At 40.5% G+C, this 17,362-nt stretch overlaps 1 protein-coding gene across 3 annotated transcripts in view; it reads left to right on the top strand.

Annotated features, from left to right (window-relative positions):
- The window catches only part of LOC140199022 (thiamine transporter 1-like), a 28,260-nt gene extending 14,928 nt beyond the window's left edge, over positions 1-13,332 (top strand). The window contains exons 4-6 of one of the 3 annotated variants that reach the window (XM_072260421.1): positions 2,162-2,354; positions 2,465-2,606; positions 9,235-13,332. In XM_072260421.1, coding sequence (XP_072116522.1) covers positions 2,162-2,354; positions 2,465-2,606; positions 9,235-9,402 — 503 coding nt within the window. In that variant the 3' untranslated portion in view covers positions 9,403-13,332. The other 2 variants (XM_072260423.1, XM_072260422.1) reach the window with 2 other exon arrangements.
- Positions 13,333-17,362: the final 4,030 nt, after the last annotated feature.

Below are 17,362 nucleotides of genomic sequence, written 5' to 3'. Positions count from 1 at the left end.
AAAGTTTAAGAGCGTGAGAAGTGTCACGAACATAGGTAGGAAGGGATTGAACAAAGGGGGATAAAACAGTGTCGAGGTATGCAGAAATGAGTTCGGTTGGGCAGGAGCAAGCTGAGACAATAGGTCTGCCAGGACAGGCAGGTTTGTGGATCTTGGGTAGGAGGTAGAAACGGGAAGTGCTGGGTGTGGGAACTATAAGGTTGGTAGCAGTGCATGGGAGATCCCCTGAGCGGATAAAGTCGGTGATGATGTGGGAGACAATGGCCTGATCCTCCTTAGTGGGGTCACAATCGAGGGGTAAATAAGAGGAGGTATCCGCAAGTTGTCGCTGTGCCTCGGCAAGGTAGAGGTCAGTGCGTCAGACTACAACAGCGCCCCCCTTATCAGTGGGTTTTATAGTAAGGTTAGGATTAATGCGGAGGGAGTGGAGAGCAGAGGATTCAGATGGAGTGAGGTTGGAATGGGAACAAGGTGTGGTGAAGTGGAGACGGTTGATGTCCCATCAGCAGTTAGCAATAAAGAGATCCAGGGCAGGCAGAAGACCAGAGAAGGGTGTCCATGAAGAGGAGGAGGGTTGAAGATGGGAGAAGGGGTCATCGGTGGGGGTGGAAGAGTCCCTGCCAAAGAAGTAGGCTGGAAAACGGAGCTGGCGGAAGAAGAGTTCCGCGTCATTGCGAACCGCGGAACTTGCTGAGGTGTGGGCGAAGGGGGACAAACGTGAGGCCCTTACTGAGGACAGAGCGCTCTGCCTCAGAGAGTTGAAGTTCAGAGGGGATGGTAAAGACCTGGCACGGATGAGAGCTGGGATCAGAGGGGCGAGGGGGAGGGAGTCTTGTGGTGTCAGTGGAAAGGGGAGGGTTGGGGTGAGAGGAAGATGGAGCCTCTGAGGGCCCAGGAGCTGATGGTGGGATCTGCCAGGATTGCATTGAGAATGTCAAATCTAGAAATAACAACAGCATGACTAGGTTTTCAGCTGTAGATGGACAGAAGCAGAATGTGATCAGGTAATGTTAATGATAATATGGATTTGTGACTTTACACTGGCCATGAGGTGAAAAATCAAAAGAAGTATACATGAATTTCAGTCAGAAAGCGGGAAGAAGAATGAATCAGTATGAGGAATGGAATGTGAAATGAATGAACAAGAAAACTACTACATCTAATCTTTCAACATTTAGTTTGTGGGAATTATTGTTCATCTAGGATCCATATTAAATAATAACTAATTATTTAATGTCAATATAGACATGATAATGTGAAAGAGAACTGCATTTTTTCAATAAAAGCTTAGGGATAAAAGTTGTACAGATGCACAGTTGAGGTTAAAAAGTAGTTCTGTTTGTCCCTAAGAACAGTGTAAAAATGGGAAGAGAAGCCTCTGAAGACAATTTATTGGTCACATGGAACAGATTCTGACAAACGTGGCCCTAATCACATGGGCAATGATATAGAGACATTGGAGGAAGATAGATTCGGCTGCTGGTAATGGGTTGGGGGGGCGGGGCGGTCATAGCAGTGGGAAGTTGCATCATTAGTTGAGAGTGATTAGGAAGAGATTATTATCATGTCAGATGTAATTAGTGACTTTAAGAGCCATTTTGGTACAACAGAAAACCAAAACCCTGATTGGAGGAATTCAAACAATTATTGATTTTCTTTCTTTGATCATAAATACAGTTATTGGCTGTTTCAAGGTACCTTACACAGAATTCCTGTATTGAATTTATTTATTTTCTTTCTTCTAAGTGCCCTCCACAATACTCTATTTGAGGCCATTTTATCTGAACACAGTGTAATGGATTTGATTGCTGAGGGAAACATAATTAAACAGTGCTATTATTTTAATTATGTGTACAGGGTCTTTTGGAAATTGATCAGTTTTGTCTAATTTTTTTAATATGAGTAAAATACTGACTTCATAATCTCAAGTCTTGTCCTTCTGAATAATACAATGCTAGTTAAAATATCTTATTATTAAACTGTCTGTTTTATTTATTTTAAGAATTCTGGCATATGTACATGTATTTCTCATTTACCATCCCAACCCCCACATGCCACGAATTTAATACAATTTTAGTTCCAATACATTTTTTTACTAACTGAAGATCTGAAGTATCTAATTCTGTACTTGTACTTTCTCTCTGTTTTGGTCAATGCGTAGGTGCAGTGGCAGCATTTATTGTGGGTTATATAAAAATATCATGGGCCATGTGGAGTGAAGTTGCACTTCTCATCTTTTCCTTTGTTATTGTCATCGTGCTGTATGTGATGGACACTGTCCAAAATATTTGGGTGTGCTACAGCTGTTACGTGGTTTTCAGAATTATCTACATGATGCTAATAACCATTGCAACGTGAGTGGAACTTTTTCTTCAAAAGTGTAATTGAATCTAACTTTAATTTTGTACTAATTTTGGGGGTGAGGTAAACATTCAAAAGTAATTGCCTCTCTTTCCTTTTAAAGGTACAAAATTGCTGCAAATCTAAGTGTGGAACTATATGCATTGGTGTTTGGTGTAAACACTTTCGTTGCCTTAGTCCTTCAGACTGTTTTAACTCTGATTGTAGTTGAAGCCAACCTACTGAACTTAAACATATTTGGACAAGTAAGTATTATCATTGTACTTTAACTGGAGAGAGGGAGAGAACAGCTGAAGTTCAATATTCATTGAGAAAACATTAATGTGCCAAAAGCAGTCATTTGGTTTGTTCTTTTAATAACAATGAAAATAGTTTTTATAATTGTCATTGAGATTTACTACTGGAGCATCCAAAGGTATTTTGACCTGAAGCATTAAGAAGATGGAACTCCTTCAATAAGCAGTGACCACATCGAATGATGTGATTTTGTTCTAAATGCCTGTGCCTGTTATAACAGAGAACTTGTTTATAGTTTCACATTTTTGATTTTTCCCACAGAGACTCCTTAATTAGTGGTGCAGTCCACTTTCAAAGGTGACTGTTGAATCTAATTCCGTCACCAATTTGTATGTTCTCGGCCATTGTAATTGTGTAATTTGCTTTTCCTCATTTTGCCTCTGATATTTTTGCTAATTACATGTAAACATGATGTCCAGTTGCTGACCCCGTTGTTATTGGAAACAATTTCCCTTTATTCCTATTTACTGTATCTATATCCTTCACGACTTTAGACATTTTCGTCAAACCACCGATAAACCTTCACTGCTCTGGTTCCTCCAGTCTCACCATAAAGTAGAAATTTCTCAGCTGATTTCCTAATAATATTAACATTTCCCTTTTTAATCTCATGGGTTTTATGATTCAACTTGGCAGGCAGTACTCAAGAAGCTAATCTTGGCCATTTTAAATTGAATGTATTGATTGGAGGTTCTTTAAAGCAAGTACAATTATTTTTGATTGGAGAATACAAAATTTTCTGTGCTTTCTTTTAAGATGAGGCTACATTTTGAGGTACCTCCATAATTATTTCTAGGAGCTGAAGAATTGCTTTCAGATTTGACAGCCAAGAAAATGCTGATATTCCCCATCTTCTGATAAGATGGCAGCAATAGGTGGTGACTCTTTGAGTGCAGTTCTGATGGGAATCATCATGTACTTCCATTTAGGACTACACAGCTGAAATTGCCAGTCACAGCCATGGGTACTTCAGTAAGCAGCGCTGTTTTAAGATGTTTTAAAAAATCTTATCAATACTCAAAATCAACGAGGGCAGTTCCCTTGAAGAACACATAAAAGGGGATGGCGCTGCAGTCTACAGGTACGATTGAAATGCAGAGGCCTTAGACCGCCCCCCGCACCCCACTCCTGACTATCTGGCTGATGAATATACAGTCTCTGGAAAATAAAATAGAGCCCTCAGAGCAAGATTGCTGTACTAGGGGGACTTCAGGGACTGTTGTGTATTTTGTTTTACAGAAAAATGGCTATCACCTGTCATTTCAAATTGGGTGTTACTGCCTAATGGCTTCACCATTCTCCACAGAGCCTCAGAGGAGGTGGAGTATGCTTTATGGTTAATTCCTCATGGTGCACAGAAATAGCAGTTTTGTCACAGTCCTGCTCACTCGACCTGGAACATCTAGCAGTCAAATGTCATTCATTTTTATGTGCTGAGGGAGTTTTCTGCAATTATCCTAATAAAAGTGTACATTTCACCTCAGACCAATGTCAGGCAAGCACTAGAGTAGCTGAGCATTGTAATCAGAAAGCATGAAACAGCACACCCTGATGCCTTCCCTATCATTGTGGGGGAATTCAACCAGGCCAACTTGAAGTCTCTGAGCAACTACCTGCAACATATCTCCTGTAGAACCAGAGGAGCCAACATAGTTGATCACTGTTATACCACCATCAAAAACGCTTACTGTGCCATCCCACACCGATGCTTTGGAAAGTCCAATCACTTGGCTGTACTTCAATTCCCGCCAGTTGATATAAGCAGAGACTAAAGACTGCAGCATCAATGGTGAGGACCAAGAAGGTATGGTCAAGGGAGGCGGAGGAGCACCTACAGGACTGCTTTGAGTTAGTGAGCTGGACAACTTTCAGGGATTCATCATCCAGTCTGAATGAATATGCCACAGTTGTCACTGGTTTCATCAAGATCTGTGTGGATGAGTGCCTTCAAGAAGATACCCAACATACCTAAACCAAAAGTAGTGCATGAACCAGAAGATTTGTAGTCTACTGAGGGCTAGATCTATGGCATTCAAGACTGGTGATTCAGAACTGTACAAGAAGTACAGGTATGACCTACAGAAGGTTATTTAAGAGTGAAAGAAACTCTTTTGATTGAGGTCAGAGGTGAAATTGGGTGCATGTCAGCTCTGGGAGGGTTTCCAAACCATTATTTTCTACAAAGCAAAACCTATCATCATGAATGGCTGTGATGCTTCACTCCCAGATGAGCTCAACACCTTTTATGCACATCTTGAAAGGGAGATTAAAGCTACACCGGTGCGCATTCCTGCAGGGCCTGGTGACTCTGTGATCTCTGTCTTGGAGGCCGACATCAGAACATCTTTTATGGGGGTGAACATTGGCAAGGCGTCAGCCCCTGATGGTGGGACTGCTAAGGATCTGAAAGCCTGTGCCAACCAACTGTGTTTAAGGACATGTTCAATCTGATTGCTGCTGTCGGACGTTCCATCTACTTCAAAAGGGCGACAATCTAATTCAAAAGTGCCCATGAAGAGCAGGGTAAGCTGGCTCAACAACTATTGTTCAGTGGTACTCACAGCTACTGTGATGAACAGCTTTGAGAGGTTGGTCATGGCCAAAATTAACTCCTGCCTCAGCAAGGAGCTGGACCCACTGGAATTTGCTTATTGCCACAATAGATCTATAGCGGAGGCAATTCCACTGGCTCTCTACTCTGCCTTGGATCACCTGTACAATACTAATACCAATGTCAAGCTGTTGTTTACTGATTATAGCTCAAGCTCCAAAATCTGGGTCTCTGTACCTCAACTGGATCCTTGTCTTTTTCACTAGGAGATCACAGTCAGTGTGGATCAGAAATAACATCTCTCTGACAACCAACACAGGTGTACCTCAAGGATGCGTACTTAGCTCACTGCTCTACTCTCTCTACGCTCACAGTTGTGTGGCTGGGCACAGCTCAAACACCATCTATAAATTTGCCAACTACACAACTGTTGGCAGAATATCAGATGGTGACAAGGAGGCATTCAAGAGCAAGACAGATCAGCAAGCTGAGTGGTGTCACAGCAACAACCTTGCACTCAATGTCAGTGAGACCAAGGAATTGGTTGTGGACTTTGGGAAGTGGAAGTTGACTGAACATTGAGGGATCAGCAGAGGAAAGGGTGAACAGTTTCAAGTTCCTGGATGTCAACACCTCTGAAGTTCTTTCCTGGGCTTGACATATTGATGCAATTACAAAGAAGGCATGACAGTGGCTACATTTCATTAGGAGTTGAAGGTTTCTTGATATGTCACCAAAGACAAATACAAATTTCTACAGATGTTCTGTGGAAAGCTTTCTAATTGGTTGCATGACTGTCCAGTATGGAGGGACCACTGCACAGGATTGGAAAGAGCTGAAGAAAGTTGCAACCTCGGCCAGCAACATTATGGGCACTAGCCTCCCCAGCATCAAGGACATCTTCAAAACGCAATGCCTCAAAAAGACAACATCCATCATTAAGGACCCTTATCACCCAGGACATACCCTCTTCTCATTGCTACCATCAAGGTGGTGGTACAGGTTGGTACAGGAGGTGGGTGGGTGTGTGTGTATGTATGTGTGTGTGTATACATTTATATATATGTATGTATGTATACGTGTGTGTGTGTGTGTGTGTGTGTGTGTATATATATATATATATATATATATATATATATATATATATACACACACACACATACATATACACGCACACACACACACACACAAACACACATATACATGTAATTCAGGGGTTGCAGTCCTGCTGGAGTTCACCACAGCAACACTCCGGCACCTCTGTAAAAAAAAAGTCAAACTAAACAAGCAGGGACTTTAACAGCAGCCACATATTAAATAGAGGGGATTTTACAGAATTGGGGGTTGGAGAGAGGGGGTGGTGGCTGGTGGGGAAAATACCACTAATAACATTAGGATATTTGATCGTTTTTGGTGAAATCCTGGAGCTGTGACTTTTTTATTTAGGTATTTGTGAAATCCCTCCTCTTTTGACCCGTTGTCCCAGCATACCCTGCTGTAGCCTCCTGCCATTTCACAGATCCTCAGTCTCTCTCCAGCACTCGTTGTTTGAGCATTTTTCACTGAGAAAATAAAATTCTTAGATCTTTTGAAAAGTGGCATAAGGTCAGTAAGAACAAATCGAGCATTCGCACAATAAGGCAGAAAGAAGCTGAAATTCGTGGAAGTGTTAGTGCTACCCGTACAACAGCAAAAATGGTGTCTGTGGTTCGTGATGAAGTGCTTGCAAAGACTGAGAAAGCATTAAGTTGTGGCTAGAGGACATATCACAGAAGCAGATCCCTGTTGATGGCAAAATTATGCGTGAAAAAGCACTTAGCCTCTATGAGCACTACTGTGAGGGGGTTGAGGAGAGCGAGAGGAAGGAGTTTAAGGCTAGTAAGGGAATGGCTGGCTAGCTGTGTAAAGCGCTACAGTCTCAAGAACTTAAAGATCACGGGAGAATTGGTATCAGCTGATGCCGAGGCAGCTTCAGCGTTCCCAGAAGAGCTCAAGAAACTCTTGTCATTATTCCCTAAACAATACAGTATAACAACTATTTACATAGCATTTACATTGCATTAGGTATTATAAGTAACCTAGGGATGATTTAAAGTATACGGGAGGATGTGCGTAGGGTGTATGCAAATACTACGCCATTTTATATAAGGGACTTGAGCATCCACAGATTTTGGTATCTACAGGGGGTCCTGGAACCAATCCCCCCCCCCCCCCCCCCCGGATACCGAGGGACTACTGTACACAAGTGTGAGCATTTTTCCGCTCTTTCCAATGGGTACCATTCGATTCCAGGTAGGAGCTGTATTAAGGAATGAACATCGAAACCTACGGTTAACAGTTGAAAATAATGAAAGAAAAATTCACTGCTCACTTATCTTCGGCCTGATTTTGATGAAATATTCAAAGTAATCATCCTGGAAATGTGTGTCCTTGATAAAGATAACAGGCCTGCTGAAATACCACCTAATTATAGAGAAGCTGCAATATCATCTTTGTAAGAGCTTTAAGCTTTCTTCTTCCTCTGTAATAAATGCCTTCAGAGATTATGTGGAGGATTGTGGACGCCACATCCCCCAAGATTTACACCCATTACTGAGCTGTTCACAGGTTATTAGTACTGCTGAGTGTGAGAGAGGATTCAGTCACATGAACTTGATAATAACAACAACATACTCAAGAATTCTCATGAATCATGTATCAGCACTTATGTTTGTTAAGCTACACGGACCTCCTCTAGTTCAGTGGAATCCTGAGCCGTATGTCACATCATGGCTGCGGTACCACAGATCAGCAGATGACACCAGGACAAGAGTTGCTTTAGACCCCCGAACACATATTATGCCTGATCCCTTGTGGAAATTATTGTGAAACTTCTCATTGGTGGCCTTTAGTAAACAGGTAATTACTTTTAAATTGGTAAAATACATAATTACAGCCTTTTTCTTGATAATTATATTTTATGATAATTAGTGCAACCGTGCAATACTTTGTCATATTATTAAATTAAGTATTATATGTTTTATTGTACCAGTTATACACAGAAATGTAGTGATAGGCTATAATCTTGTTAATGTCTTAACTATCAATATATTTCTGTGGAGCTCTGGAATTCATATATTTCTTTCATTCTGGTTCAGCTCCGGCACCAAAAAAATTAGCCTGATGTAATTTATAGTTCTTTATTATAAATTGCAATGTACTGCTGCCGAAAAACACATTTCACAATGTATGCCAGTGATATTAAACCTGATTCGTTATCCTACATGTGTTATTTTCCTCTGTGATTGATTTGAAGCTGCCAGTATTCTGTCTCTATTGCTGAAACATCTCTCGTGTTCCACTTGGTAGGAAAAACCAGGGAAACCCTGTCTTTCTTCTTCAAGTCAGTAACAGCTAGATCATGGTTCAAGTGTTTTAGAGAGTCAGTGAAGGGTGCGATGTTTCTATTAGTGTGACAAAACTGTATAGTGCAGCATCAGTTCTAGCCCCTTCTATCAATATTGCCCTCCAGTGTTCGCCCAGTGGATTGCACGCGTGCATACGTTCATCAGCGGACTGCTGCGAACTCTTGCTGATAACACCCACAGGCCATCAATTTAAAGGACATGTCACTCAGGGACTTGGGCTGTATATATTATTTTTGTGTGTTTGTATGTTTACTGCTATCTTATATGTGCTATGTGTGCCTTGTGCTGTGTATGACTCTTGGTACTGTGTTTTGTACCTTGGCCCTGGAGGAACACTGTTTCGTTTGGCTGTATTCATGGGTATTCGTGTATGGTTGAATGATAATTAAATGAACTTGAACTTGAAAACATATTTAAAAATAAATGTGAGGCATTGCTGGTTAAATACTTCCATGCTCTATAAAATATCCCCTACAGATGTTGATATACACTAATGCATAAAATGGTAGAATTGTGGCTACTGATTAATAAAGAATACTATGTGTATTTTCTTTAACTGAAATTTGTTTTCTACTGACTAAGTAAGTTGTTTATTAAAATGATGTGTTTTCCTTCTAGTTTCTAGCGTACACCATTTACTTTGCAGCGATTGCAATACTCTTTCTGATCTTTGGTGCATACAGCGTTATAAAGAAACAAAGAGAAGGTTTGCAAGCAGTTGAAAACATCTCTGATTGCTCGGACTGCGGGGAAGTGCCGCCTAGGCTGACTTTTAAGCAGAAATGACACTTGTGATGTTATCTTTAGCCATCCTCATTACAAATTTCACTATTTTAAATGATTAGTGGTATAGCACTGATTAGATCATTTCTTCACTTCTGCACAGTGTCACTAATCAAAAATTTACTTGAAGCTACAGTCGTTTCTTCATTGCAAATTCACCAAAATCCTGCACTTTGTTTATGCCAAAGGACAGGATTTTGAAAGGGGCAGATTTTCTGCAAAATCCAGGTTTATGGATCAACACCCTCTTCTAATACGTGCTTAAAATCTGCATGATGTTATGTAATCACCTGTTAACGTTGCTCAGATACTCCAAGCCCTCTATTAATTTTGAAACCTCTCCAGTTATATATGTTCGAACCTTGTTCAACTTGATATGATCGAAGAACATATCTCGCCTCAATTCCTCCTGACACCAACCCATCTTTCAATGTAGGCTGATCATGTTGACTTCTCTCCATTTCCATTTCTCCAACCCACTCCAAACCTGCTATCACATTTCATACTCAAAGCACAGCATTTAACCTCTCTGCCCTTGCTGATCATCATATCTCCAGCTATCCTTAAATTCTTGGAATGCGTTGAAACCTCCAAAGTCCATGCCCGTCTTTCCCCGAACAAGCTGTATGAATTCTTGACCCACCTGCAACCTTTACAGCTGACCATCTTTTTCAATAATTATCTGGCCATAGATTAAAAATTTCCAATGATTTCTCATCCCATACCTGTGATGTTTTGTTTGCCATTTTGGGGGTACAGAGAAATGCTCCTATTCCTTATCTTACACGTTGCGCTCAACAACATCATCTGAAAATGATTCCTGTTCCCTGTGCCGCTGATGATGCCTCAACAGCTCCCCCCCAACCCACCTTTTGACTTAGTGGAGGCCTCTATCAAATTTCTGGCCTGGCATAGTGAATTGAATTCACTTTATTACTTACATCCTTCATATACATGAAAGTAAAAATCTTTATGTTACGTCTCCGTCTAAATATGCAATGTGCAATTTATAGTAATTTGTGATAAATAGTATGTACAAGATGAGTGAAAACTTTCTCCTAATAAAGATTGGAAAAGTCCAATTCATTGTCTTTGATCTCAGCCCCTCTCTTCCCCCCCCCAAAAAAAAACAAACACAATTCCCTGGATACATGACTCTGTTCCTTTTTCCAACAGCCCCCTTAAATGGAACAAGACCTCGGGTTTGATTCAGGGTTGTATTTGAACTTTGATCTCAGATATACATCATAATGTAAACCACCTTTTTGCCCTTGTTTCAATTCATGCTGTTGAAACTCTCATCAAACCTCAAACCATTGCTTTTAGTGGTCTCTTTTGTTTTATTTCCTTACACTTGAGGTCATAAAGAAAAGTCAGGCAAAAGAGTCCAGCTCCCATGTTTTCACACCTTCCTTTATTGGATCTCAGTCTGGTAACGATTTTGAATTCATATCCTTTTCAGTTTTCTCCTTTGCCTCCCCTCCTAAATATGTAATCTACTGCCTTAAAGTACTTGGACCACCTAGGTGTCTCCATCCTCAGATTCAATTGTCCACCACTGGTGCCTGGGCTTTTACCTCCCAAAGCCTTTATGCTAACTGCTTTGGTTCTCTACACCTTTCCTCCTCCAAGACAAACCTCTATGAACTTTGATCATCTACTCTAATATCTCCATCCAGTTCAGTTTTAAATTTTGCTTGGTCTTATTCCTGTCAAGCTTTCTGGTTTTTCCCACTTTAAGGTATTTAAGGCAAATTTGTTGTAATTTGGGCAAATGTTGGAAATCTGATAGCTGTAATCTAAAGAAACTCTTTCCCTCGTTTTTTTTTCTTAATAAAATTAATCTCATTTCGGTGACTGAATGGACCACACAGAGACTGTAGATGTAAAACATCTTTTATTCAGCATGTCAAGGAGATAACTCGGGAAGGATTTCCCCTGAAGAATTTAACGAGAATATCTCTAAAAGGTATACCAAGATCTGGTACTTTTTTTAAGCACAAAAATAACAACAGATGATTAAATACGATTTCTGTAGTTACAGTTATATGGTTTACTTCAACAATTTGGATGTATACAAGTAACTTTGTAGTGTTAGGTATTTACAATGAGCACACCTCAATTGATACCTTTTGAATATTCAAGCATTTTGTGGATGATCCAAAGGGTTCTGAACATAACACCTCAAACAATCAAAATATACCTCTTTTACCTAAGTATAGAGTGGTGTCTCCTTGGATACAAAAACACTCCAACTATTGATTGACAGAATAAGTGTACCATAACACTGTGTTAAGTGGCAGAAATATGTATTTAACTGTGCTTTAAGTGATAAGATGCTCACTTGATCCCTGATTTCATCCTGGGAGTTTCAATGTGGCCCAGTTGACAGGTATGCTCATCTGTTGTTTTGCCCTATACAAATTACACTAGTGCAAAACGAGAAAGTCCCACCTCATAGCTGGTTTCAGTGTCCTAAAAGTATGAATGGTTGTTATATACAATAAAGTATCTATGTACAAGTGTCAATAGAAAAAATTGTCTTGTCAGTTGAAGTGCTCACCTGTTATAAATTGGTAAGCGGTGATCAAATAAACTGGTGTCTATTTGATTATTGCTTGCAAGTTAAATTTGAATAGTTTATTTTTGAAAACTGGTTCTCATTTATACTAATGGCTGCTCTCCACATAATTGTTGATGTCTAACATTTCTTAACAGCATTCATGTATTTCCAAGTAATGGAAGGATAGTACTGGATTCTAAAAAAAGTTAACGAATATATTTATTGTAATGGTAAACATTGCTGTTTAGTCGAGCCTCTGCTACGTTTGTCAAAGTTAATGAAGTAATAGATCTCTTAATCAGTATTGAATATTGTATTTAAATGTTTCTCACGTGGTCAGGAAGATTATTTTAAGTTCTCATGTTAAATCTAACTGGTTTTGGACAAATGTCTGATTTACATTTTAATTGCACCATATTGAGGTATTAGAGGTCTGCACAATATTTAGGTGAGAACTAGTGAACAAAATAATTGGTTCATTAAGAAATTCACGGCGGTAGCTTCAAATATCGATAAACAGCATTCATTGTGAGTTTTTGATTTAAGTATTGGGCTGATGTAATACGAAATGTAGACAGTGTTTCAAACTTGAATATTTTCTTTCATCAAACAATATTAATGTTGAATGATTAGTGTGTACTTGTGAGAGAAAAACTTGAAAATAAAGTGGAAATAAAGTTTCTTATCAAAATTCAGGCAATAACACAAATGTATTAAATTGTAGAGAGGAAGGTATTGTTAAAACTACAAACTTTTGCAATAATGAGAATACTTTGGGCAGTAGATTCCCAGAATTGTTTTATAATCAAAGCCATTGTTTGTCCTTGAAGGAAATTGCAAGGATTTGTGAAATGCTACACTTTCCTTTTCTTAAATTTTGATTAAAATTCAGTTTTGTATGAGTAAAAATAAGTTACAAGAACATGCATTCAATAGAAGGGCACTGAGGTATGTGCATGGACGTAGAGGCCAAGAGATTTAACTAAAATAGGGTTGGAGCAGGTTATTCAATTCACAATAAACTGGAAAAAATATATTAGAACTGTAGATATTATAAATGAGGTGCAGGGAAGGATCTTTGTTACATTTATTAACTACTATGTAATTTTATTAATTGTTTTGCTGTATATTTATTTTGAAAGTGGTTTGCGTTTGTCAGTTAAATTCAACTTGATTTTTATTACACGCATGCCTAGTATATGCCTAGTATAAGTGTATTACTGAACATTGTAATTGCATTAATAGACTTTATCCTTCCATTCCATATGATTGTACTATCATGAATTCAATTGGAAGCTATTTAAATTCTGTTTCTATTTTTTGATAGAAATGCACTTTAACATGTTTATGATATTTGCGTTGCAAATATTAAAACTAGTTTAATCAAAAATTGTGCATTTATGTGTTTGTTTATCGTAAGTCAAATGTGGATTTACTTCACTTTGGGAAAGCAATGGTTCTTGAAGCTTCATCTAATCCTGAATATGTACTTAATGCAAAATTTAAAAGTAGTGCAATTATCAACTGAGTAAAAAGTACAAATTACAGCTGAGTTTTTAACCGATTTGAGTGGGTGGGGTTAAAGGTTTTGTGGGGATAAAATAAAAATGTGCACAATGCTCTTGAAATAGACATGTATTCTGATATGGAAGATGATTGTTAGATAGAGAAAAAGGTTCGAAGATGTGTTCAAACCACTTAATCTGGAAATCCCTGTCTCCTGACTGCTCAAAGTAGAGAAGGGGAAATTGGGATGGTATTGAGATATACGGTCAGTGGGTAACATTTAATGTGAGCTTAGACGGAGGTGAGGTATATGGACCCCCAAATCCTAAAAACTTTCTAAGGGGCGCAATTGAGAGCATCCTGACTGGCTGCATCACTGCCTGGTGTGGGAACTGTACTTCCCTCAATCGCAGGACTCTGCAGAGAGTGGTGTGGACAGCCCAGCGCATCTGTACTTGTGAACTTCTCATGATTCAGGACATTTACAAAGACAGGTGTGTAAAAAGGGCCCGAAGGATCATTGGAGACCCGAGTCACCCCAACCACAAACTGTTCCAGCTGCTACCATCCGGGAAATAGTACCGTAGCAAAAAAGCCAGGACCAACAGGCTCCAGGACAGCTTCCACTAGGCCATCAGGCTGCTTAATTCATGCTGAAGCAACTGTGTTTCTATGTTATATTGACTACCCTATTATACATATTTATTATAAATTACTATAAATTGCACATTTAAACAGAGACATAATGTAAAGATTTTTACACATGTATATGTAAGTAATAAATTCAATTCAATTCATTAGTTTTACATTTTAAGCTTGCATTTTATTTTATGTTAGTACAAATACTTTATTCCTTTCTCCATTTGCAAAAACACTGCTGTTAGATCTGCAAATGCGAGGAATTCTGCAGATGCTGGAAATTCAAGCAACACACATCAAAGTTACTGGTGAACGCAGCAGGCCAGGCAGCATCTCTAGGAAGAGGTACAGTCAACATTTCGGGCTGAGACCCTTCGTCAGGACTAACTGAAGGAAGAGCTAGTAAGAGATTTGAAAGTGGGAGAGGGAGGGGGAGATCCAAAATGATAGGAAAAGACAGGAGGGGGAGGGATGGAGCCAAGAGCTGAACAGGTGATTGGCAAAAGGGGTATGAGAGAATCATGGAACAGGAGGCCCAGGGAAAAGGAAAAGGGGGAGGGGGGAAACCCAGAGGATGGGCAAGGGGTATAATCAGAGGGACAGAGGGAGAAAAAGGAGAGAGAGAGAAAGAATGTGTGTGTATAAATAACGCATGGGGTATGAGGGGGAGGTGGGGCATTAGCGTAAGTTAGAGAAGTCAATGTTCATGCCACCAGGTTGGAGGCTACCCAGATGAAATATAGGGTGTTGTTCCTCCAACCTTATCTACTGATGTCTACTATAAGCCTACTGACTCTCACAGCTATCTGGACTATTCCTCTTCTCACCCTGTCTCTTGCAAAAATGCCATCCCCTTCTTGCAATTCTTCCGTCTCTGCCGCATCTGCTGTCAGGATGAGGCTTTTCATTCCAGTTTGAGGGAGATGTCCTTTTTTAAAGAAAGGGGCTTCCCTTCCTCCACCATCAATTCTGCTCTCAAACGCATCTCCCCCATTTCACGCACATCTGCTCTCACTCCATCCTCCCGCCACCTCACTAGGAATAGGGTTCCCCTGGTCCTCACCTACCACCCCACCAGCCTCCGGGTCCAACATATTATTCTCTGTAACTTCTGCCACCTCCAACGGGATCCCACCACTAAGCACATCTTTCCCTCCCCCCCCTCTGCTTTCCGCAGGGATTGCTCCCTATGCGACTCCCTTGTCCATTTGTCCCCCCCATCCCTCCCCACTGATCTCCCTCCTGGCATTTATCCTTGTAAGCAGAACAAGTGCTACACATGCCCTTACACTTCCTCCCTTACCACCATTCAGGGCCCCAGACAATCCTTCCAGGTGAGGCGACACTTCACCTGTGAGTTGGCTGGGGTGACATACTGCGTCCGGTGCTCCTGATGTGGCCTTCTATATATTGGCGAGACCCGACGCAGACTGGGAGATGGTTTTGCTGAACACCTATGCTCTGTCTGCCAGAGAAAGCAGGATCTCCCAGTGGCCACACATTTTAATTCCACGTCCCATTCCCATTCTGATATGTCTATCCACTACCTCCTCTACTTTAAAGATGAAGCCACACTCAGGTTGGAGGAGCAGCACCTTATATTCCATCTGGGTAGCCTCCAACCTGATGGCATGAACATTGACTTATCTAACTTATGCTAATGCCCCACCTCCCCCTCCCCCTCATACCCCATCCATTATTTATTTATATACACACATTCTTTCTCTCTCTCTCTCTCTCTCTCTCTCTCTCTCCTTTTTCTCCCTATGTCCCTCTGACTATACCCCTTGCCCATCCTGTGGGTTTCCCCCCTCCCCCTTTTCCTTCTCCCTGGACCTCCTGTCCCATGATCCTCTCATATCCCTTTTGCCAATCACCTGTCCAGCTCTTGGCTCCATCCCTCCTCCTGTCTTCTCCTATCATTTTGGATCTCCCCCTCCCCCTCCAACTTTCAAATCTCTTACTAGCTCTTCCTTCAGTTAGTCCTGACGAAGGGTCTCGGCCTGAAACGTCGACTGCACCTCTTCCTACAGATGCTGCCTGGCCTGCTGCGTTCACCAGCAACTTTGATGTGTGTGGCTGTTAGATCTACCTGCATGGAAGGCTGAGGCTTCTTACTGCTTAGGCAAATTGTTCCTTCTAATAACAAATAAGAATCAGAAAAAATGAGATCCTGGAAATCTGAAAGAAAATTGTAAAGTGGTGCTGAAGTAACAGTTTTAAGAGTATTATTTTGAATGTGCATGGGGATAATATATCTAAGAATACTGTTTTGTTAAGCTTACTTTTTGTTCTATAATCTTGTGTGCCATCTATTCTCATATACATCAATCTGCAAACTGGTATAATCTGCTGTGCATTGCAGCAAATACTTGGTCATTGTGGAGGAGTTGAATTATATTCATACGTAATGGAAACGGTCCCTTTGGCTCAGTGACCATCAAGCTCCCATTTAGATTCACCCCACACTGATCTCATTTACCAACATTGTTGATTATCCATGGTGAATGGCTTCTAGATGTCTGCATGTCATTGGGATTTGGGGAGAAACCCATGCAGTCACAGAGTATGCAGGCTTCACACATACAGCACCCACGGTCAGGCTTGAACCCATGTTGTTGGGAATGTGAGGCAACAGTTCTGTAGGTATGCCATTATGGGCAAGAGATTGCCTACGTTTCCAGTTTTGAGTGTTCTGATGTGGCTTATAAGACTAACAGAACCAGAGACTTTCACAGTTTGGACATATGAAATAGCAGTTTGTATAATTTCACAATGATACTCCCCTTCAGCAGCCTACGCAGGGTTCTGTGTACCCCTAGTACAGCTTCAGCACAAAGCAAAGGATTTTCAGGACTTGGTTTGAATGTTGCATATCTTCAAGGAAGCATTGGGCACATCCTTAAATACTTTTATTTGTCTCCCCACCAATCTCCTCCCACAATGGGGCTCTAAATAGAGTATCCATTTTGGGTATCTGGTATTAAGCATATGAACTATATGCTTCAGTGAATGAGTCAATTTTGGCTTGGAGCTTGGCAAATACACATCATCTGCTTAATGCAATTTGACTAAGTTTAGATACATTTGGTTTTGCGGTATTATTGTCATGTGTTAAACAGTTGGGTCTGTTGGTTAGCTCCACCCCCTTTTGAAATTTATTGGAGGTGAGGTGCAACATTGCAGTAAGAACAGTGGAGAAAAGTGCTGGGCCATTGGCAGAACCTTGTTGACTGCTTCAATGAGTTTTAATCA

This window comes from Mobula birostris, chromosome 6 (assembly GCF_030028105.1).
Source record: "Mobula birostris isolate sMobBir1 chromosome 6, sMobBir1.hap1, whole genome shotgun sequence".
NCBI classification, from domain to species: Eukaryota; Metazoa; Chordata; class Chondrichthyes; order Myliobatiformes; family Myliobatidae; genus Mobula; species Mobula birostris.
Note: the sequence above shows the minus strand (reverse complement) of the source record. Positions and strands in the feature narration are given on the sequence as shown.